Source organism: Caretta caretta, chromosome 25 (assembly GCF_965140235.1).
Source record: "Caretta caretta isolate rCarCar2 chromosome 25, rCarCar1.hap1, whole genome shotgun sequence".
In the NCBI taxonomy this organism is placed as follows: domain Eukaryota; kingdom Metazoa; phylum Chordata; order Testudines; family Cheloniidae; genus Caretta; species Caretta caretta.
In genome coordinates, this window is record NC_134230.1 from 14648739 (window position 1) to 14673425 (window position 24687).

The 24687-nt window shown below is 41.3% G+C and overlaps 2 protein-coding genes and 1 non-coding gene across 4 annotated transcripts in view; 2 read left to right on the forward strand and 1 right to left on the reverse strand.

Moving 5' to 3' along the window:
* The window catches only part of LOC125627295 (uncharacterized protein KIAA1958), a 29143-nt gene extending 25606 nt beyond the window's left edge, over window positions 1–3537 (reverse strand). Inside the window, exon 1 of the mRNA XM_048831249.2 lies at window positions 3353–3537. The gene's annotated coding sequence lies outside the window, so the exon portion shown is untranslated. The remainder of the gene's footprint in view (window positions 1–3352) is intronic.
* The window catches only part of PTBP1 (polypyrimidine tract binding protein 1), a 53175-nt gene continuing 31567 nt past the window's right edge, over window positions 3080–24687 (forward strand). Inside the window, exons 1-2 of one of the 2 annotated variants that reach the window (XM_048830776.2) lie at window positions 3080–3201; window positions 8779–8809. In XM_048830776.2, the coding sequence (XP_048686733.1) occupies window positions 3194–3201; window positions 8779–8809 (39 nt within the window). In that variant the 5' untranslated portion in view covers window positions 3080–3193. The remainder of the gene's footprint in view (window positions 3202–8778; window positions 8810–24687) is intronic. The other variant, XM_048830778.2, reaches the window with a different exon arrangement.
* LOC125627363 (U6 spliceosomal RNA) lies at window positions 16750–16856 on the forward strand. The gene has a single exon (XR_007353994.1). It is a non-coding gene; the product is annotated as a U6 spliceosomal RNA (small nuclear RNA).

The window sequence follows — 24687 nt, forward strand, 5'->3', positions numbered from 1 at the left end:
TAGGAAGAAATCTGGTAAAATATTGCTCAATCTGAAAATCTGTTTATCTGATATATTTACGGGAAATCTGAAGAGGCGTGCATGACATTAAATAATAAGTTTCAGTTACATTTCATTCATTCTTTCTGTCTTTTGTAAACCACATCATGACCATACGAAAGATGGGTTGCACAAGCAATAGTTCCTTGATGTTGAGTGCCTGTGTTTGTTCAAAATAAGTGGGATATCTGCATATGCTATAAATTGATTTGTAATTTTAATAGTTGTCAGTAAATTGGGTTTTTTATAATTAATCAGTGGATTTAGTGCTAATTAAATTTCACTTGCTAATTTGTTGCTTCCACATCTTTCCATATTGTGAAATGGGGATGATAATCCTTTCTTTCCCCCCATCCTTTGGATATGTCTATGCTACAGGCACTACAGTGGCACAGCTGCAGTGTTGGAGTCTAGACACTACAGAGATAGAAGGGGTTTTTCTGTCACTGTAATAAATCCACCACCCTAGAGAGGTGAAAGTTGGAAGAATTCTTCCATCAACGTAGCTGTATCTACTGTGGGGGTCAGGTTGACCTAACTACATTGCATAGGGCGTGAAATTTTTCACAGCTCTGAGTGAAGTAACCTAGATTGACCTACATTTTAGATGTAGATCAGGCCTTTGTCATGTTAGATTGCAAACTCTCTGGAGCACAGTCTGTGCTTCTTATTTTTAGCACCTAGCATAACAGGATTTGATTTTGGTTGAGGCCATTAGGCACTATTTAATACAAATAAGTATGAAAAGGTAAGAACTTACCTTTTCCCCACCTCAAGAGCAGCAATCAACACGGTGATCCATGTGTGAGGAAAAGTGATGGTATGTTCCAACACTTTCACAACTTTTTTTTACCTTTCTTTCAATCTGGCAGCAGTAAAGCCTTAGCCTAAGAAATGCACTTATGGTATACCTGATCAAGTTGCCTGAAGCTACATGGAATCAGCAGCCTGAAGGATTTGCCTCCAAATCTATGCTAGTCTATTATTTTATATATCTATATCTATATATCTTCTGTCATTACAGCTCCACCAGTGGTAACAATGACGGGATGGCTACTGTAGACAGGGTTTAGGTGTTTCTACCACTGTGTCACCAGCACTCTTTTACCGAGGTGCTTCCATTTTGCTACCACCAGTGGAGCTATGCTGGTGGAAGTACAAAGGTGGGAAGTTTTAAAGAAAAATTTCTATGGTGGGCCCAGGAAGAGAAGGAAACATGTCATACTAAAGGTCCTGTCTACAGGGCGATCAGAAACATGTAAGTTACAACAATCTTTCAAACACAGTTGTAACCAGTGCAGCTCTGATCCCAGGGTGGATGGAGCATTTCATTCAGTGCTGCAAAAGGGGTTTTCAGTGAGGTCTGAGCCTTTACTGAAGGATGTGGCAGTGGTTAAGAGATGGGATTATTACAAATAAGAACAATGAAAGTGAATTGCTGCTAGAATTCCAGATGAACAGACCTTATCCATTTTAAGCAGAAAATTATCATTGTGTCTAAGGAAGCGTATGGCTGTACAGCAAAACAAGGTAGAGAAAGGAAACCAAATAACTATGGTGCATCATAAACAGGTTAGTAAGGGGGAAAAGGAGTTATTATTATTTGAATTACAGTAAGCACTAGAGGACCTAATTAGAGTCCCCTTTGAGCTGCATAGGGGCAAAGTAAAAATACAATGCCTGTCCTAGAAATCTTACAGTGAGACTCCATTTGGGAACAAGCAGGTATCTTCATGAATCTCTCTGAAGGAGTGGGGCCTAAATACACACAGCATGACTGAAAAACAGCTATCTCTGGAGCGGAAAGCATCAACTAATTCAGGGGTTCGCAAACTTCATTGCACTGCAACCCCCTTCTGACAAAAAAATAAATTACTAAACGACCCCAGGAGGGGAACCGAGCCTTAGCCCATCCGAGCCCCGCTGCCCCGGGCAGGGGGGCCTAAGCCAGAGCCTGATCCCTACCGATCGAAGCGGGGGCACCAAAGGCGAGGCCCAAAGGTTTCAGCCCCAGATGTGGGACCTGTAATCTGAGCCCCACCACCCAGGACTGAAGCCTTTGGCCTTCAGCCCTGCACGGTGAGGTTTGGGATTCAGCTTTAGCCCAGCTCCCAGCAAGTCTAACACCAGCCCGGGTGACCCCACTAAAACAGGGTTGTGACCCACTTTGGGGTCCTGACCCACAGTCTGAGAATCACTGAACTAATCCATGTAACCCATGATGGATGGATGGATGGGTGGGTGGGGGTAATAATAAGGAAGATTTTGGTCAAGAAAGCTGGTGCGATCCTGACTCTTATGAAGAGAATCCTAATGTCTGGACAGAGCAGATAGAGTTCTTTATCTCTTTCATTAAATATTATTGTGCTCTCACAGACACACAGAATAATTTTCTCCCCAAACCACCAACTCCAGTTAAAATAAGGTTGATTTTATTATATAATTTTTAAAAAGTAAAACAATTTGATGTATTCATAAATGTTAATGAACTGCATTTAAAAAAAAATCCCCAAATGACAAAATGTGCCAAATATTTAAGTACTTTTATAAGAAGCACATGTTCCTTCTAGCTTCCTGTCCACACTCAGGCTGGCTGTCTAGGGAGTGAGGCCTTTTGGGGCTTCCTTGCCCACATTCACTATGGCTGCTTAGCGCGGTCTTTGGACTGTTTTACCATATTTAAGATGGCCACCCACTGCATGCGTACCCATATTTAATATGACAACCCAACGGGCGCGTTGGAGATCTTGCCCATATTCAAGATGGCTGCCCAGCGTGATTATGCCGTTCTTTGCCCCTATTAAAGATGGCTACTCAGTGTGGTCATTGGGCTTCCTACCCGCTCTCAAAATGGCTTCCTTTCACAATGCCGGCCGTTCCTCCAATCTCGCCGCGCACCCACTCTTCATCCCGCCCCCTGCCTCCCTTGCAGCCAATAGACTTCGTAGCAGCCGCCCCTGGCCCCGCCCCCTGAGGCGAGTGATCCCCGCCTGTGTCGTCAGGCCGACAACGGCGGCAGCCAATGGGGTGTTGGCGCGGGTGAGGCGGGCCGGACGGCGCCGCCATTTTGTGAGTCTATAACACGGAGCCGTTGGGTTCGTTCCTGCTATTCCGGCGCCTCCACTCCGTTCCCTGCGGGTCTCCTCTCTGTGCAATGGACGGGTGAGTCCCCGCTGGGCCGGGCCCTGCTACGGGCGGAGACAGGAGGGGAGTTGTTTGAGCCCTCACTGGGCCGTGGGAGAACTCGGGACCTCCTAAGGGGGCTCGGGCGTTACCTGCGGGGGCGGCGGCGAGCGGTTGGGGGGAGGGTTACCTGAGAGGGGTCCGTTGTGGCCCGGGGGGAGTGCCCGGCTGGATCCCCTCCGTCGCCGCAGCCTCCCACTTCCGCCCCGGGCCCCTGTGTCGCCGTGTGGGGCCGCAGTAAGGGGGTGGGGCGGTCCCCCCCGCTGCCTCCGCTCCGAAAGTGAGGCGAGGCCGGGGCGAGCGCGCGGGGCCTCGTGCGGCCACTCCGGCGTTCGGAGCCGCGCGCGCTCGGAACTTCCCTGCTCTCCCCCCCCCCCCCCCCGCCCCCGGGTGTTTCCAGCCGCCTCGTGCTCAGCTGCCCGGGCGTTAAACCCCCCCCCCCCCAGTGCGTCCGAAGACACAGGCGCATGATACTCGCTTCCCCGTCTGCGCGTGGCTGGGCCCTGCCCTGGTCCGCGCACCTGGGGGCGGGCACGCGCGCTCACCCCTTGTGGAACCCCCTTTCCGTGCCCCTCGGGAAGGCTCTTCTCTTCCCCCCCTCCCCTTTCCCCTTCCCCAAAAGAATCCAGACTCCCCCGTGCGGTCGCGGAGTGGGAGGAGGGTTGCCATGTTTCCTGTAAATTGCTGGGTGTGGGCCGTAGCGTCTGCTTGGGGAGGTGCCTGGGAAGCGCTGCAACATGCACCCACTCACCTTAGGAGTAGCAATCGCTCAAGACTGTACCGGGCGGGGACTCTCGCAGGCGGCAAGATTGTGGCTTTGGGCGCACCCAGAGCTGCCTCAGTAATGGGTTACGCTGCCGTTGTCCTGGCCTTTCACAAACGCGTTTTGAAGTGTAATTTGGCGTATACACGCTCACGCTAGGCTTTGAGGAGCTTGAATGCCTTCGGTCGTAGTTCGGGAATTTAGTGGAAGTATGGTTCCCCTTGCCCTGCTACCTGGGCATCTCAGTCAAGAATTTTAACGTTCATAAACCAGTCGGAGAACACTTCAATCTCTCTGGTCACTCGATTTCTGACCTAAAAGTGGCTATTCTTCAACAAAAAAACTTCAAAAACAGACTCCAACGAGAGAGTGCTGAATTGGAATTAATTTGCAAATTGGATACAGTTAACTTAGGCTTGAATAGAGACTGGGGGTGGTTGAGTCATTACACAAAGTAAAACTATTTTCCCTTGTTTATCTCTCTCCCCCCCCCCCCCAGACGTTCTTGTTAACTGCTGGAAATGGCCCACCTTGATTATCACTACAAAAGGTTTTCTCTCCCCCCCCCTCCACTCCCGCTGGTAATAGCTTATCTTAAGTAATCACTCTCCTTAAACACCCATTTTTTCATGTTCTGTGTGTATGTAAATCTCCTCACTGTATTTTCCACTGAATGCATCCGATGAAGGGAGCTGTAGCTCACGAAAGCTCATGCTCAAATAAATTGGTTAGTCTCTAAGGTGCCACAAGTACTCCTTTTCTTTTTGCAAATACAGACTAACAGGGCTGCTGCTCTGAAACCTGTCAGGTGAAGCTGTAACAACACAACAAGTCTTGTGGTTGTGTTTCCCTGCCCTTCTGTTGTTTAACTATCAACCTTTTCCCACATAAAACTTGCCTTGCTAATGATGTGGCTCCTGTAGTTTTGCTGGATTCAACTTTTGAATGCCGAGTAATGCTGCTTCTCTCTAGTGACCAGCCCATCTATTTTAGAGGCACTTCAAAATGTGGTGCTTATTGAAGACATGACTTAACAGAAATGAGACCTTCTTATTTACCTTGTCTGGAAGAGTAACTACAGCAGTGTGCTGACTTTTAAAGAGAAGATTGTTGTCAGTCAACCCAAAATATTTGGCACTTCCAAAGAGACAGTATTTATGTTTCCCAAAACCCTAAATTAGAGAGCCTAAATTAATGACTGGCTTCGTAAAAAGTTTCATTCACAACAATGTATCTGAAAGGCATCACAGTCTGGTTCCTTATATGAAGACTACCTTAGTTTGCTCAGGAACTTCAGTTCAGCTTGTTACACTTTTAACAGATAACTGCTCAACATGTTGAGTTGGGATAAAACTTTTTCTATAACTTTAATAATTTACAGCTGTAACTAATTTGAAAAAAAATGCTATTGTTTTTGTGAGTATTCTTTCTACTAATCAGGGTACATTGTAGCAAAACTAGCTTGGTTATCTAAATTAAAATATTTATGTAGACAGTTGTAGCTTTTCATCCTGTAGTGGAATTGCAGTGCAAGTGGCAGTATGAGCTGAAGCCTAAAATTTTAATTATTCCATGTTGGTTAAAGATCCCAGGACATGGTTCACTTTCCTTTCAGAGTCTAGCTGCTGTTTGCTGGGTTCGTGATGAGATGTGTGGAGTTTGTTTCTTCTGGAAATTGTTCCACTTCTGCATAGCTAACTGTCCATGACCTTTCATCAGTATTTTTCTAATGCTTACAATCCTGCTTAGTTGCATTCTTTTTCTTAAATTGTTTTTGGTATAAATTGTCTTGTTAAATATGCAAGGAAGATTGATATGGCAAAGATTGCATATTAGAAAATGCCCAAAAGAATGTCATCCCAGATCACTACTTTCAGTTTTCTGTCCATCATTCCAAAGGAAATGTTAATCTTTCTATGTGAAATTAAATTTTGCTGGAATTGGTGGCCTATACTGTTAAAAACTAGGAGAAAACTTGGTAACTTAGGCTTGGTTGCCAGGATCAGTGAAACTTGCTTCAGAAATGGCTGTTTAAGAGTATATTCAAACTGAAAACTGACTTTTAAAAAAAATTGTCTAAAAGCTGTTATGTTGTGTGTATCATGTGACCTTAGTTATCAGATTTACAAAAATGTTCCCGAACGGAACAGTTTTTGGCAACTAAAAAAGCTGTTCTTGCTGGATAATTTTAAATACCATTCTCTGTAAAGGCTACTTTATGTAAAACATTTCCTGTGTGTGAGGCCCTCAAGAGGAACAGGAAGCAAAAGAAATTGCTCAAGGATAACTTTGAGAGGTTTGGAAACTTTAGGTGCTCCTCACTATTTTTCTGCCTCTCTGGATGGTTTTTCTTTTATTCAGGTGTGCAAGAAGAGCTCTGAATGAATGGCAGAAATGGTATTTTTTTAAACTGAAGAAATACCATATGTTAAATAACTTCGGAGTGGTTACGTGCACAGCATTCAGTTGGATTTTCCACTGATGTACAGATGGGTTTAATTACTCCACTTTAAAGCTCTCCCCCTCAAGATAAAACAAAACCTATCTGTCTTCAGTGGTGACTCTGAACACCAGTGGGATTGTAAAATCCTGCAGTCTCATACAGAGCTTTTTTTTAATAGGAGTCTGAGCTAGAGAAACCATAGTGTAGTTTCCTGGCATCAGCCACTGGAGTAGATTGTGACTCCAGCTTTAAATTGCTGGGTTATGGTGACATGGCAGGCTGGTTCTGAGGAAGAAGTATGAGAAGTTGAGCTGGCTTATGCTAGTACTGGGGATTGTTTAAATTGGTGAAACCTGAATGATTTTGTAATAAGTGTGAACAGTGTTAATTACCTGAAAAATTACTAACATGCAAGGGAAAATGTAGCAAATGTAGGTTGTGGTAGAATTAAATCCCTTTGAGTGGTAAAATGTTTCTTAATGCAATTATGGTTACTTTTTTCATATTGCTGTGTAGGACTTAGTAGAACCCAACTTTTAGCTGTTTTCTGTGATTCAGTAGTAGGTTATTGCAGACCTTTTGGCTTGTGTCTGCAGGATCCTCTATCATTCCAAGTATTTGTACAATGTATCCTGTACTGGGGAAGGCTGACACAAGAATTCAAGGTTCATGGCATGGTGTGTACCCTGAAGGGCTGCAGCAGTGGTTCCCAAACTAGGGTTGCTGCTTGTTCAGGGAAAGCCCCTAGAGGGCCAGGCTGGTTTGTTTACCTGCTGTGTCTGCAGGTTCGGCGGATGGCAGCTCCCAATGGCTGCGGTTTACTGCTCCAGGCCAATGGGGACCGCAGGAAGCGTTGGCCAGTACGTCCCTCGGCCTGGGCTGCTTCCTGCAGCTCCCAGTGGCCAAGAATGGCAAACCGCGACCACTGGGAGCTGCAATCAGCTGAACCTGCGGGCACAGCAGCTAAACAAACCAGCCCAGCCCACCAGGGGCTTTCACTGAACAAGCGGCAACCCTAGTTTGGGAACCATGGGGCTACAGAGTCAGTGGACATGTGCCACCCACCTTTACATCACTACTTTACCATATTTTGGACTTCCTACAGCTCAGTACCTTAGTTACTCTACAGCGGCGGTTCTCAAACTGTGTCGGGATCCCAAAGTGCGTCACTACCCCGTTTTAATGGGGTCGCCAAGGCTGGTGTTAGATTTGCTGGGGTCCAAGCCCCAGGGTTTCAGCCCTGTATGGCGGGGCTCAGGTTACAGGCCCTGCAGTGCAGGGCTTGGGCTTTGGTCCCCTTTCCGGGGGTCGTGTAGTAATTTTTGTTGTCAGAAGGGGGTCGCGGAGCAATGAAGTTTGAAAACCCCTGTGCTAGAGAACTTCAAACATACTGAAAGAACTTATGCCCTGATGCATGAAGTTTAATGTTCCTTACAAAATTTAAGCTGTCTACACTGCCACTTTCAGTGCTAAAACTTTAGTTGTGCTGTCATGCTGTAATGTGGGCAGTGTAGACATACCCTCAATTATCACACTCAAATATTCTTGATATCCATATAACCCTGGGAAATCACCTTTGTTGGTTTTTGTTTGCTGGGTTGAAGTTATTGTAGGAAATGTATACTGTTTTGGGTGTATGTGGGGGTCACCAAGGTTTTGTTTTCACTAAGCACTTTTAACCGTCGTCCTGCTATTAGTCTAATAATTGCTGTCACTATCGTGGAAGTGCGACTGTAAACCATGCACAGGCTGTTTTATTCAGGTTTAGATGAGGCAGTGGTATAAAAGCCTGTCTAGTCTATGCAAGCAGTTCCACTGTTGCTTACATGATTGGTATTGCACCATTCTTGGGTGAATTCCGGAAGCATTACTAACCCATCTTTGTAGAGGTAGCCCCCTGAGGGTCAGCTCCCTTGAATTATTCTGCTGAATATTTGTGCCAGCTTGATAGTCTAAGTATAAAGTTTTGTTTTAAGAATGCTCTAGATATGGATTGTATGGACTATATAGGTGAATACTAGTGACTGTAGGAGATTAATTTTGACACTTCACTCTTGCTGTGACTTGGCTCTTGGTCGTACGCTGTTTGTCTTACGTTCCTGTGAGGAATACTGGCTTTGGTACCTGCATACTCCTTTCTGTGGTTCTCTGGCAAAAAGGTGAAAGTTCCACTGTTAGAACTAAATACTTCGGGGTGTTGGGTCTTCACTGCAACTTCAGTTTTTTTTCTTGTATGAACTGTCTTTGGCTCACTTGTGAAGATGGGTGCATTCTGACTAGCTTTTTTCTTACTGCTGGATATTTGTGGCAAACCTATGTAACTTAATCCTCTTCTTTCTTTTTTCCACAGCATTGTCCAAGATATAACAGTTGGTACAAAGGTAGGCACTTCTTGCTTTTTCTTTTTGCACTTGCTCAGTATTTGACCTAGTTTAGTGTTAGTTGTAAACTTATCTAAGTTAACTCTTCAATTTTAAAGGGTCTGTTTCTTATACTACATCTCAATTGTTTTTAACCAGAAGGCTTATTTAATTTTCATGTGTATTTAATACTCAAGTCAAGGCCTTGTTTTTACTCTGCTGTTGGAGGGCAGAAAGACACTTGTAATTGTCAGATGAGATGTTTAAAAACAGAAAACACAAATAATGTTGGTGTTCAGACAAACTTGTGTTGTATCCATATAATGGGTAATACATCTTGAAAGAGAAACTGGCAGTTCATTGGATTGAGAACGCTCAACTTACTTTGTTTTTGTGGCTCTCCTGTTCAGTTGGATGTTGCAATAATCTTTTTACTGCTAAAATAAAAAGCATGTTACCCATTGAGTCTTATCTCTTGGGAGTACAGTAAATATGACCTTTACCCTACCTAGTGTCTGGTTTTGAAAGTGCAGCCCTAACCCTGAGACTCAAAGTGCTGACAGGAGGAGCCTCCTTATCAATGGAGTATGGTAATAGGCTGCTGCTCAAGGAGGAAACTTTGTTCCTGAGAACTGCTAAACTGGAATGTTCAGGATAAACTAGAACTTCTCATCTTAGTTCATTGCCAGAATCTTAATTGTTTAAAGAGTTAAATTGGAAGGATTCATCAGGTGTGGCAAATGTGAAAAGTTGAACTGTTGGTGAAATGATTCAATTTGGGACAGGACTAAGAATTTAAACTGAGCTAAAGATTCATGGTGAGACAGGTAGCTTATGTTACTTCATTTTCTATTTTATATATTGCCTTAAGCACAGGGCCATTTTTGCTACATAAAATCTAAAAGCACTACAGGGAAGCTATTAAAGCGTAGTGTCTTTCATATTCAAAGAACAGAACTAAACACTAGTAATGCCATAACTGTGGGCAAGTCTGTTAAAGTTCTGTGTGGTTCCAGTGAGCAGCAGACAGGTGGAGAAGAGATTGGCTTAACATCTATAAGGGAGAGGTTACTACTTGTGCTACAGTATTTAAAACTTTATTATTAAAAAGTATGAAAATGGCAGTGTCTAGTTTCTGCTGTGACCAAATTTATCCTGGCTTTCAGTCTATCTGCTACAGGGAGGAGTTCACATTTTGAATAGGTTGCCATGCTGCTTTATGGGCAAGGGAGAAAAAACTGAGTTTTGACATTAACAAGATAGGTTTATAATTAGATGAATAGAATCATATAGGTTAGACTTCCTGGAATCAGTCAATTACCTTACCCCTGGAGGATCTTTCCATGTAGTAGAACTTTTAGTGATGTCATCGTAATTCTACTGTAGTGCTAAAATGTATTTAAGATGCTCTAGCCAAAGGAAGCTCTCTAGTTATGCAAGGGAAAGTGTTTGCCCAGAAGGGTTGTGAAATGTTAATTTTTGATCTTCAAGCTCCAGTGATGGCAAGAACTTCAGGATGTGTTACATTTTGGGCATGCAGTTCTTATCTGTTGCATGATTTTAATTCCTCAAGGGGGCGGGGGGGAGAGGGTATGGTTTGTCATCTAAATGGGGATTGGAAGAAGTCACACGTCAGCACTTCCACTTCTAGCACAAGACAGAACTACTGTCGCTTCTATGCTGCAAGTGCCAGGGGGCATGAGAGATGGATGAGAACAAGAGGAAAATGTATACACCAGAAATAGTACCTCTTGTCAGTCAGGCACCCCACTTTTAGAAAGCCAGTTCAGGTTTTAGAAGATGACAGGAGGAGAGGATTGAATCACATGAACTAGGGTAAGAAGTTGTCTGCCCATAAATCTTTGGAAATTCCCCTCTATGTGGATAAGTTTAGTGTCATGCCTAAAGTTGTGTCTGAAGGGTACCTTCCACGGCAAATAATGCAATACATTCTGTAGTATTACACCAAAATATGCCTTTGACTTTAGAATAAGTGCTTGGTTATTTACTGTTAAATTTAATTTCTAAAGTCTTATTTTTAGAGCAATGGAATGCTTTTCTTCTGTGGCTAATGCCACTCTTGCCCCAGCTTTATTATAGGTAATCTTCTAATTCCACACTAGCATGTCCAAAGGAATAGGAGTCATTTCATTAGATCTCAAAAACCGTATAACCTTGTATGAGAATAGTTTAAGTTGAAAATAAGTTCACACTTACCTTTAAAAGAACTGACAACAGCATTTGCAATTGCTCTTACTAGTGTCCTCACTTCATTCTAGCTTCCTGTGAGTTTTTTTTTGAGTAATTGGGTTACTGAGTATTGTGCAGAGGAAACTTTCTATACAGTCTGGAAGCATTACAGCAGAATTTCTGTCGAAATACTTTTTGAACGTTTAAGCTCTGTTCTTTGCTGCAGCTGTTAAGTGTGATTTCTTAGGGCATCCATTGTTAGCAATCACTTTATTAACATCATTTTTTTCCTCCTTTCAAAAACAGATGTTCTTTATTACTGTAAGTTACTGGATAATTATAAAGTTGAACAGCAGTTGAGACAGTTACCACTGTTGAATCTGTAAAAGATTAAAATAGGAATAAGATTTACCTGGGAATGAAAAAGCTACACCACTAGCATCCATTCCTGAAAACTGTTCTGAGAGATTGTTTGCTGGCTGCGCTCTTAAATTGGCGTGGGTATTAGTTAGACACATACGTTTCTTTTAAATCAGAAGTGTTAAATGATTTCCCTCCCCATCGTCCCAAATTATGTTAAGGATATGCATGAGCAGAGATGGCAGAAACCGTATTCCTTTCAGTTCATTATAAGCTTGAAAGATCATAGATTTGTAGTGACTTTTTTTTCCAGACGGTCTTGGTCCTTTTGTTAAGCAGCATGGTAAAGAGAATGGTAAACATCTCTTGAACTATACTGTTAGACAATATACTGGAAAAAAGTGAAGACAAACCCAGCAGACTAATGTGGAAGGAGGGAAAAACAATAGGGGAATTAAATGTTACAAGTTATTTTCCTGATGTCTCCTTTTAGGTTTCAGTGGTAGCTGTCAGAGTAACAGCCGTGTTAGTCTGTATTCGCAAAAAGAAAAGGAGGACGTGTGGCACCTTAGAGACTAACCAATTTATTTGAGCATGAGCTCTGTAGCAGCAAAAAGAGATCTTGTGACACCTTAGAAACTAACAGATTTATTTGGGCACGAAAGCTTATGCCCAAATAAATTTGTTAGACTCTAAGGTGCCACAAGGACTCCTTTTAGGTTGTCTGTCAGTCCTAAAGTTTTAGAAGTTTACACACAGCTCTTCTGTAATGTTCACACTTCATGTTCTTTAAATCAGGTGCTTTGATTAGACTGATGTGCTGTACTTCATCCAGCCCAGCAGGCACACAGTAATTGAATAAAAGGAGTACTAGTGGCACCTTAGAGACTAAGGTGCCACTAGTACTCCTTTTCTTTTTGCGAATACAGACTAACACAGCTGCTACTCTGAAATCAGTAATTGAATAAGCATCTCCACCCTAAATTAATCTGTTTTAGGTACTTGTGTGGGCTCTTTTTTCATTATTCTGAAGTCTTTGAAATATTGTCCTTCAGTAATTTTGCTGTTGAGAACACTAAGCAGTATTTCAGTCTTGAGAATAAGTCCTATAATCTAATTTTATTGTGATTTAGTGCGGTGCTGGATAATCTTGAGTATTTTCTGGATCATAGTCCAAGTTAGCCAGTCCAGAGGTTTAAAATATGCATATCACGTGTCCTAACTCTGGGTTTCTTCACATCTTAATATGCAGATACAGCTAGTTTAGGAAATTTATTACTGTTCTGTTGCTCACAAAGCCCTGCAATTATTGGAGACCCTGCTGGAAATAGTGCTGCAGCCATAAACATGTGATCTACTTAAGACTTCCTCTTTCACCTAACTGACTCGCTATCTGGAAAGAAAGGAAGGGGATGGCATTGTAGTTGAGACATTAGATTTGGACTGCAAGCTGGATTATTTTTCTGGCCACGTCAAAGGCTCCCTGTTTGATGTTGGGTGAATCACTTAATCTCTTCATGCTTCAGTTCTCCATCTGTGAAATGGGGGTAATTTCTCTCTGTTTTGTCTGTTTAGATTGTTTTATTAAGTGTGTGCAGTGGGACTTCGATCTCAATTGGCATTTCTAGACCTTACAGTAATACAAATAATTAATGATGGCAATTTAATATTTTGTGCCAATGCACCATTCTTTGGGAAGAGAACAAATGGTATTGTATTTCATAACAATGAATTGCTTTAAAAATATCTACCTATTGGATAATCCTAAATGTAAAGCTCCATAGTGGATAGGCCTAAACACAAAACTCCATAGTACCAGACCCTGAGGCCATGTCCTCACTACCCTTTGTCGCTCAGGGGTGTGAAAAAACACCTCTCTCAGCAGCGTAAGTTTCGCTGGCATAAGTGCTTATGTGCATAGTGCTGCGTCAGCAGGAGAGCTGCTCCTGCTGACATACCTGCTGCCAGTCGTTGAGGTGGTTTTATTATGTCTCTGGGTCCTGTTGGCATAGAGTGGCTGGCTACACGAGTGATCTTAGTGGTGCAGTGTACAGCTGTCACTGTAAGTTCCCTAGTGTAGACACGTGGCCTTAGAAATAAATATGCAGTTTGAAAACAGAAAAGTGGCATCTGCAAAGTTAACTCTTAAAATATTTTAGAACAGCTTTTGTTAGAGTATGGTACAGGCTGACTGCCTAGAAGTGGTTTTGTGGTCAAGCCAGGCTCTTTGCCATGGGAACAAGTAATTATGGATTCAGGCAGTAGGCCAAGAATGTTGAGGAAATTCCAGTCCCCTCTTATGGCTCTAGTTCAAAGGCTGCAACAAGCTGGCTCTTGTGGACTTGCTGTTACAGGCGTGATCACACATGTAAGCCACATGTGTTTAATATGGACACAGGAAAAGCAGTATCCCAATGGCATGGTGATCAGAAATTGAGGGGAAATAGCTGTATGTAACAGGAATGGTAACATGTTTTGTGGAAGGAACATAAGGAATCAAATGTCATCTGATACGATTTTTATGTACAGCTACTTCAATTTATGGATAGATTATTCATCTTTATGAGCAAATTGAAAACTCCCTCTAATGGAGTATAGGAACTCAAACATTGTTGCTTTATTTGCAACAATCAATTGCACATATTCCTTCAACCTGCATTATGGGTTGTAAGCAAGAGATTACAGGTAGCACATATTCATCTGCCAGTGAATCATTGTGAAGTGCCTTGAATCCCATCTAAACCTTAGTTTACACTCAATTACTCATTCATTCTTATGTAGAAATTAATTAGAATGACTTGATCCATAGCTTGCTTAAGCTCCTGCTCTCGTTCCTACTTTAACTTTATTTTTCCATAAGGGGATTCTTAAGAAAACCCCGTGTGATGAAATGGTGAAATGAAAACATTTCTCTCCAGATCTGAAACTTGAATTTTATTTTGTAGACTAGCGATTATAGTTAGAAATACTTGAGACAGTATTTCACAGACATTGAGTAATTCTCCTCACTCCTGTGATTTATCATTTTCACTAATAGGTAGGGAAACAGAAGAGGAGATATTCAGTGACTCACCAAAGGCTACAAAAGGACTCAGTGTCTGTGGTAGAATGAGAAGTAATGAGTTTTCCTGGCTCCTAGTTCTGTGATCAGTGTACTTAGACCAGGATAAAGGGGCTTTATCTAATTTTAAGTTAACAGATACCCAAAGTGATCAGCTTGTTTTCCAGCTTCATAATCACAATCTGATTTGAAGTTGATCTTCATCTCTAACATAACAATGTGTTGTTTATAGAAATTCTGACCTAACGGTTGCCTAGTATTTACCAAAGCACGTTTTTGACACACCACCTCACTATTTTGTAATTGCACTTTTTAAGTTAGTCTTTGATCTAAACTGTGTAGGCATTCCTTAAACTGTATGTACACGGTGACATTTTATAGAGTAATTCATGTAGTCACAAGATGTTAAAGCTCTCCCAAGTTATCCCTTATTTTTGCTAAGCAAGGTGAATCATTCAGTTAACAATTATTTTCTGGCACGTAGAAAAGCACTAATTGTACTAAGCATTTACTATTAATGCTATATAAAACATAACCTTTTGGTTTTAAACACTCTCAAATAGTCTTTAAACATCTTGTTGGTCACAAAGTGGTTAAATTAGGTAGGTGGTCTGGAACATGATATAAATGCTGAAGGCTGTTAGCTGGGGTGTGTATTACCCTATAGAGCAAGAAATGACTACCTTACATAGCTACTTTTAGCACAGGAATTTTGGGCCAGTTAAAATGGCCACACCTTTTATTTGCTCAAAGGGCAGGTTTGTTTTACAGGGTGTCTCCATAGTAGGTGTCAAGACTATTTTTTGTGAGAATGAAGGTTAGGGAGAGGCAGACTCGATGAGAGGGTTGAGGAGCAGGGACTTCCTGTTAGCTCAGTGATAAGCTAAAGACTTTCTGCACTGAGACAGGAATAGAATAGGGGCTTACATTTTAAAAGGGGGCAGAAGCAGCAAGTAGCTGTGGTACCACTGTAAAGAGCATGACATAAGGTATACTTTGATACTACCAACAAAAAAACCCTAATAGCTGTACAAGTTGCTGTGTGTACTTAATCTTGTAACAGATTTTAAGCAGAAACCCTTTAAAGCTTTGGTTTACTTGTTAACTATATACTGTTTTGCATTCAGGACCTCAGGTCAGCTTGTTTGAGCAATTGCAAGATGTCATCTGAAGTAATTTTTTAAAAGTGACTAAAGTAGAAACTCAAGGAACTCTAAGACCTTCACTAGAGAAATTTGATGCTCTAACCACCATAGCAGTGCCTAAACTAGGAAAAGGGTATTTTTAAAATTGCTAGCTAAATAATTTATAAATATTTATATATCTTAAAACCTAATATAGGTGGTTTAATCTCTTCAAAATTGGGCTAGCCTGATCAGAGAGGACCCTAGAGGTAGCCTAGAGTTAGATTCCATTTTTAATGTTAAACTATATCTACAGTAAGGGTTTCTCTAGACAAAGGTACAAGTCTTAAAAATGTGTTAATGTTTTAGCTACAGTTTTTTAAAAAAAAACAAACCCAACCTTTTATCCTAATCTACATATGCCTTAGGTTAGTATTAAGTAGTGTTTCAAATAGGACTAGTGAGCATTTTTTTAAAAATCTTTTTTGCCTGAAAGAATAAGGTCCATGTGGTACCACTTTTATGCCAATAACATCTGTCATGAGAGCAGCCAACAGTGAAGAGGCATTACAACCACCATTGGTTTAGACTTGCTTTGAGTTATGATACACACTTGATTATGGATGAATTTGAAGATCACCGGAGCAGCTACAGAGAGTGCCAAGCACTTGTTTTGAGTTCAGTTGGTCAGAAAAGCCTCCAGAAACATCTGAGCTGAAGTTTAGATGTTTGACTGTTTGAAGACTGACACATGCTTTGCAATCATGGCAGCAAACCAGTTTTAAAACTACTGGTCTAAAGTTTTAAATAGACCACTCTCATGTACAGGTTGAACCTCTCAAGTCCTGCACCCCCAGGACCTGACCAGTGCCGAACCAGAGATTGTGCCAAACCACAGGAGGTCAATGCAGAGTGCCAGCAGGTCTCCATAGGCATGGGGAGTAGGGATGCAGGGGGTGCTGCAGCTGCCCCAGCCTTTGTGCCCAGCATGGTGTGCTATCCAGGGGCCCCGCTGTCAACCGGGATCCTGGCCGCCGGCCCCTCGCCCAGGGTCCCAACTGCTGGCTACAGTTCCTCCTCCTCCGTCTTGGAGCTTGAATGCCATGCCCCAGTTCCTCCTCCCTCTTGGAGCTTGAGTGCCGTGTTTGCGGTGCTCCGGAAGCACTGGGAGGGAGGAGGAGGAGTTGGTAAGCAGCGAGGCTGCTGATGCACAAGATACTCTTGTAGTGCTCGCTTTGGCAGCACATATACTAAAATTGGAACGATAGAGAGAAGATTAGCATGGCCCCTGCGCAAGGATGACATGCAAATTTGTGAAGTGTTCCATATTTTGGGGGGAGGGATAGCTCAGTGGTTTGAGCATTGGCCTGCTAAACCCAGGGTTGTGAGTTCAATCCTTGAGGGGGCCGTTTAGGGATCTGGGGCAAAAAAAATTGGGGATTGTGCCTGCTTTGAGCAGGGGGTTGGACAAGATGATCTCCTGAGGTCCCTTCCAACTCTGATAGTCTGAGTCTATGTGGGGAGAGCATCCACAGAGTCAGCACCTATGCTGGATCAGGGTGTGCTGGGTTAGAGGTGTTCAACCTGTACTATCATCACAGTTCATTTGTAAAATCTGATGCCACACTGTTAGGTGAACTCATCCAACGCTGAGATTCCAATCTTTAGACTTGGCACAAGACCATCTTGCACCACTTTGTCAGAAGCTGGGACTGTCCAACAGGGTTAATCACTCAGTAGTGGCCCTGTTTTGCCCATTCTCTCTGAAGCATCTGGCCACTGTTGGAAGATTGGATACTGGGCTGGGTGGACTGTTAGTCTGACCCAGTGTGGCCATTCTGATGTTCTTAATGTTAAGGTCTGCTTCTCTCTTTCAATTTTGAACTCAGGGAGGAAGTAATTCTATATTCCAGTTGTTCTTTTGGTGCATTTTCACATATATCAGTTAACATTGCTGCTTCAATGTGACCCAGACTGTTCTAATTTCCTGGGACATTGATCTACCTGCCTGTAGATTAGTGGGAGGTAGGAGGGAAAGACTATGGGAATAGGAGCCAGTCCCTTACTAGAGGCAATCTCCTGTATGAAATGAGGAAAATAGACATGAGATTTACCCTAATAATTCAGACACTTCTTTTTTCTGGGTGAACTCACTCTTGAATCTAACTCCACAAAAAGAGTATTGGTATATAACAGCATCATAATTCATGTTCATGGCATTAAGAATTCATTTGTCCTGTCAACTTCCATTTTAATATATTTGATATGTGAAATCAAGTCTCAGATGCACATTCCCTTGAATTGTCTAATGAAAAAACTCTAGCAGTGATCTTTTTTGAGGGTGGGGTGTGTTTTTTTTTTAGGTGGAAAGAGGAGGGGGTGAATCGTCCCTGTTGGAAGAAAAATGTTTAGCTAGCTGAGACAACCCTTGAATTGTCCTTCCTACCTCATAAAGAAGCTTCTAAAAATACTCATTAAACAGCATGTATATCAGCAAGTGTTTCAACATTTATTCTTGGTAGATTGCTTCGAAAGTTCCCACAGTGATCAACAGTTTTGAAGAGCTCGCTGTTTTGTGTGCTATGTACTAGATCACCTGAAGTTATGGGAGCTATTACAATTTAAATTTAGTGTCTCATTTTACTGACATGGATCCCTCTTACCTTGAAAGTCTAACTTAACCCTTCAAAAACCAGAAATCAGTTAATTTCACAGGGCCTATAGACAAAATTCCTATCTGTGCAAGGAAAATGACCTGTTGACAATGGCTGTCCGCTACAGTCTCCCCAGGGACCCCGTCAGTTAGTGTTGAAAGCTGTTTAGCTAGCATAGATATCCAGTGTGTTACAGAATGTGGTAGATGGTGGAGCATGGTCTCTGTCCTGGTTTTTGTAACATTGTTTCAGCCTGCGCTATCAGCTCAAACTTTTTACATTGGGCAGAGGGCATCTGATTTTTTTTAACTATTTTTGTTTGTACTACCTTAGTGCACAGGAGCCCTAGTCATGGACCAGAACTCCATTGTGCTAAGTGCTGTAGAGAGAGAACAAAAGGATGGCCCCAGAAAGCTTACAATCTAAGTATGATTCATTTTAGTGTATGTGACATATGAGGAAGCTGTTGGAGAGGCATTGACTTAGTCTGTCTCCCTCGTTCTCACAACAGTAATTCTGGATCTCAGTACCACAGTTGGATGGCAGTTTCAGTGCAAGCCTTGCAGCAGGTCTGCACTTAAAAAGCTGGTGCAGCTGTGCAAAGATGCTACTATGCCAATGGGATAGTGTTTCCCGTTGGTGTCATTAATCCACCTCTGTGTGAAGTGGTAGCTATGTCAATGCCCTCCCGTCGACATAGTGCTGTCCACCCTTTGAGGGTGGGGGGGAGAAGGGAGTAGGTCAGTATAACTGTTCACTCGGTGTGAGGAGTTTTCACACCGCTGAGCGATGTAGTTATGCTGATATAAATTTATAGTGTAGACCTGGCCTTGATGTCTCTATCAATTCAGGAGTTTTGGGGTAACTTTCATAGGAAGGTAGAGCATTGTGGTGCAGTAGCAAACCACCTTACTGTGCCCTTTTAAATTGGTGTCAGTACTGTCTCATTGGCATAAACAACATAGGGGTTGAGAGCGGCATACTTGTATAAAAGGACACATTCTTCATATTGTGTACAACTTTGACTTCAGACATTTATGAAGGGAAATGGAGTATGAAAATATCCAAGTTGTGGTTGGTCACAGTGGTAAAGGACAAAAGCCTTAATCAGGGATTTTCTTGTCTGATTGTTAAATTTTATCGGGTCAAACATGTTGACTTTACCAGCTGACAGTTTCGTCTGTGGGGGGGGGGTGTTCAGAGGTGCAAATGAGTTAGGTGCCCAACTCCCATTGAAAGTCAATAGGAATTAAGCAATTACCTGCTTTTTTGTGCCTTTGAACATTTTCCCCCTGGGATCCTAAAGAGAGGCAGGTTAACAGATGCTGTTCCTTCCATCTTCACATGGAGTTGATGGAACAGTGTGAGGCACTTCGTATCCAAGGGCTGGGTGTACGGCTGCTTTACAGTATTTACCACTGTTTGACCCAGAGTTAAATTGAGTTTGTATATCTGTATTTTATACTGCCAGTAAACCAGCAGAGTAGTCTTTTTTTGAATTCTTTTCATAGCTTAAATGATACCTCTGCCCCCACTGACAGGCCATGTAATGCAGTATTCTGGAAGTATGGGTTTAATTCTGTGTAATAACTTGAAAATGTGGAGGAGTCCCACAATTTCATGTCCTGTCTAAATGCTTGCTAAAGCTTTATTAGTTTTCTCTCATTAGTAGCTTTGATGCAGAGCACACTGGAATTCAGGTTTTCAATTAGCTGCCACCATGTAACATCACTAGGTTTAGTCTTTAAATTATTCATGACTAAACAGTCTATCTAGCTTGGATTGCTTTCTAGCCCTTTGCTCAGACAGAATACAACTAATTTATTTTTATGGGTGACTAGTTTTTAAGTAGATGAAGGATTATACAGATCAACTGAAAATGTATGGAGTTCCATAGGTGTGCTTTGAGACACACGGCAAGGCCCTGCCCTAAGATGTTTGTATTCATGCAAGCACTCTTTGCTCAGAAACTCAAGCTAGCTAATTGGAAGTAAAATTCTAATGAAGACAAGGCAGTTTGTAATTTTCACATGAGTTAGCAGGTTGAATTAGATTGGGTTTCCACCATAATGTTTAACTTGACCCACTAACTTATGTGAAAAATACCAACTGCCTTGTCTTTTACCTTGAGTTAACACACACTTTTTTCTTAGTGAAGACAAGGCTGTCTTTATTTTACAAGAAGGGGAAATGGGAGCTGGCATTTGAGAATTCAAAACTATAATTTAATTTAGAAAAGTGTGTGAATGTTTATATAATCCCACAGCAACTTCCACTTTTGGGAGTATAAACCTTCCTTTCGGAATATTTTGAGGAAGGAATTATTTGAAGTTAATATTGTACAGCTAGACTACATAGTGTATAGGTGCATTTTATTAGATTTATGCTGCTAGAGCCACAAACCGGTAGTGCTGTGTGTGGTAGACAAAAAGCAGGCTGCTGCCATAGAAACACCCACAGTCAGTATTTAACCTGTTAATATTTTATGATGTAGCTAATCGGTGATTTTTTTTTTTTGGACTACAAAGACAAGGTATATAGCTACCCTGGACAAGACTTGTCGTCATATTTGAATGCACTTGCTATGCTTTGTTTTCTGCAAACAACAAGAAAAGTAATATTTCAGTAGCTGTAATAAAAAATACAAATTAATAGGGTTCTTACACGAACACTAACACCATTCCTCATATTGGCAGTTTGGTTACTCTTTTCTGAAATAGCAGGTGGGTAAGGGAGATGGCTTTCAGAAATTGCACTGCAAGATAAATAATGTGGTGTTATCTGTCGTCATAAATGTTAACTTCAGTATCTGAAGAGCTATTTGTGCAGAGATAGAGTATAATCCTGGGCCTTTGGGACAGTAGTCTGGGAACAAAATTGCAATATTCTCAGTGGTTTGAGCATTGGTCTGCTAAACCCAGGGTTGTGAGTTCAATCCTTGAGGGGGCCATTTAGGGCTGGGGGCAAAAATTGGGGATTTGTCCTGCTTTGAGCAGGGGGTTGGACTAGATGACCTCCTAAGGTCCCTTCCAACCCTGATATTCTATGGTTCTATATTCTTGTAAAAAGTGATGATGCAGCAATTAGAAGGGGAAGAATGCACTATGGTATAAGATCTACAGGAAGTAGGGTTGTTGCTTAATCACAGTTAACTTACGCAATTAACTGAAAACAAATTAATCATGATTAATCGCACTGTTAAACAATAGAATACCAATTGAAATTTATTAAATATTTTTGGATGTTTTTCTGTACTATGCTCACTTTATATTTTTATTACTCATTTTTACAGTGCAAATATTTGTATTTTTCAGTTCACCTACAAGTACTGTAGTGCAATCTCTTTATCATGAAAGTGCAACTTACAAGTTTATTTTTGCTATATAACTGCAATAAAAAACAAAATGTAAAACTGCAAGTCCACTCAGTCCTCCTTCTTGTTCAGCCAGTTGCTATGAGATACAAGTTTGTTTACATTTACAGGAGATAATGCTGCCCACTTCTTAATTACAGTGTCACCTGAAAGTGAGAACAGGCTTTCCTATGACACTGTTGTAGCTGGCATTGCAAGATATTTACCTACCAGATGCGCTAAAGATTCATATGCCTCTTCATGCTTCGGCCATCGTTCCAGAGGACAGGCTTCCATGCTGATGACGCTCCTTTAAAAAAATGTGTTAATTAAATTTGTGACAGGACTCCTTGGGGGAGAATTGTAGGTCTCCTGTTCTGTGTTTTACCCGTATTCTGCCATATATTTAATGTTATAGCCGTCTCGGATGACCCAGCATGTTGTTCGTTTTAAGAACACTTTCACTGCAGATTTGACAAAACACACAGAAGGTACCAATGTGAGATTTCTAGAGATAGCTACAGCACTCAACCCAAGATTTAAGAATCTTGAGTGCCTTCTGAAATCTGAGAGGGATGAGGTGTGACACATGCTTTCAGAAGTCTTAAAAGAGTAACACTTTGATGTGGAAACTAGAGAACCCAAACCACCAAAAAAGAAAATCAGCCTTCTGCTGGTGGCATCTGACTCGGATGATGAAAATGAACATGAGCCGGTTCACACTGCTTTGGATTGTTATCGAGCAGAACCAGTCATCAGCATGGATGCATGTGCTCTGGAATGGTGGCTGGAGCATGAAGGGACATCTAAATCTTTAGCAAAAAGAAAAGGAGTACTTGTGGCACCTTAGAGACTAACCAATTTATTTGAGCATGAGCTTTCGTGAGCCACAGCTCACTTCATCAGATGTGTACCGTGGAAACTGCAGCAGACTTTATATACACACAGAGAATATGAAACAATATGAAACAATTGTTTCATATTCTCTGTGTGTATATAAAGTCTGCTGCAGTTTCCACGGTACACATCTGATGAAGTGAGCTGTGGCTCACGAAAGCTCATGCTCAAATAAATTGGTTAGTCTCTAAGGTGCCACAAGTACTCCTTTTCTTTTTGCGAATACAGACTAACACGGCTGTTCCTCTGAAACCTAAATCTTTAGCACATCTTAATATCTTGCGATGCGGCTACAACAGTGCCATGAAAACACCTTTTCTCACTTTCAGGTGATGTAAACAAGAAGCAGTCAGCATTACCTTCTGCAAGTGTAAACAAACTTGTTTGTCCGAGCAATTGACTGAACAAGTAGGACTGATTGGCCTTTTAGGCTCTAAAGTTTTACATGGTTTTATTTTTGATTGCAGTTTTTTGTACATAATTCTACATTTGTAAGTTCACCTTCCATGATAGAGATTGCACTGCAATACTTGTATGAGGTGAATTGAAAAAAAATTCTTGTTTTTTACAGTGCAAATATTTGTAACAAATATAAAGTGAGCACTGTACACTTGGTATCAATATATTTGAAAATGATTGAAATCAATATATTTGAAAATGTAGAAAAGATCCAAAAATATTTAAATGGTATTCTATTTAAAAGCGTGAAAAAATTAATTGCACGATTAATTGCAATTTTTTTAAATCTCTTGACACCCCTAACAGGAAGTAAAAGGGGAATCAGTTTACTAAGCTTTTTAGTTTTTTAAAACACATAGACTTCTGAGTCTTCAGACATCCAGCAGTGAGTGATCCTTAATACTTGCTCTTTAAATAACTTAAGAAATGGGTGAACCTTTCCTTGTGTCTTTTGATGGCAGGAGACTATAAAGAGCACCAAATTGGTTGTCCGGCTTCCTGAAGTTGCTTTTTGTGGAATAAAATTACTAGTACAACGTGAAGTTTATGCTGGTATAGCTTACGCTAAATTGAAAAAGGCCACTATTATTCTGAACGAGTGTATACACAGAGTTATACTTGTACAGTAATTCTGTAAATTCCCCATGTAGGCAAGACCAGTCTCTTCAGTTCTCCCTCTTCATTAGCTCACATTTCCAGCTGGGAAGCTTACAAATAGACTGCTGCTTCTTTCCGTGTAAAACAGTCTTCCCCCTCTACCTTCTGGCTCTTGTCACAACAGGCATTTAGAATGTCTTGAAGATAAGAGGGGTGTGGATTTGTGAAGTTACACGTTGATTAAAGAAACCCTGAAGTGTAGAAAACTAGCAGCAGTAAGCATTTCTTGCTTCTATACACTTGACATATTTTTAAGTGTAAGAAGAAAATGGTGTAACTCTTCAAAGTACTACAAAAGCATCATTCAATCTGGCAGATTTGGAGGAGCCAAATTCTTTCTGACATAGAACGAATGTTTGTTTTTCCAGTTGATAGTTTCCTAACCTTACCTCCACAGAGGGCAAATAAGTGGCTTATTCTTCTAGTGTTTCTATAGATATATCATGAGGACTTACTGCGTGAGCTGAACCAGTCTCCGCATGCTATCAGATTGATACTGGAGACTTCTGATTCCATAAAACCTTGCCTGGTGTTTTAAAAAATCACCATGATTGCTAAATTTTCTATTTAAAGATACTTGGGTTAAAAGCTGGGATTTGCAAGAGCGTCTCAGGGAGTGAGGCAGTCAACCTCCCTTAGATTTTGAAAATCCCAACCAAAATTCTTTTCTTTTTAAATAAATAAATCTTATGAATGCCATAGTAGATGGACACTTGAACAGTGAAATGTGAACCAAGATTGTGCTGCTTTAGCTTGTATTTCACTGTTTGAACAATGAAAAGAGACTAATTAGGTGCACTTCTTAATAACCAGTTGCAATTTGACTCCTAGTTTCTCATACACTAGCAATGTTGCAGTTTTTAGGTACAGCAGAGGAATGTTCCTGAGAACAGATTTATTGGAATTATTAAATTTCATGGAACAACTTTGTCTTAAGTTTTACAAAGGCTTATTTTCATTTTTTTAAAAAAAGAAACCTCTAAATTTAAAATGGTGTAATACTTCAGTTCCAATTGCTGTAGTGCCAGGGTTCACAAACTTTTGCAAGATGGACTGTATCTTAATAGTGACGTTCTCTTAATGCAGTTTATTGGTTGGAAACAAGGAGAGACAACGTTGTGTGCCCAGTCCACTCTCTGCAGACC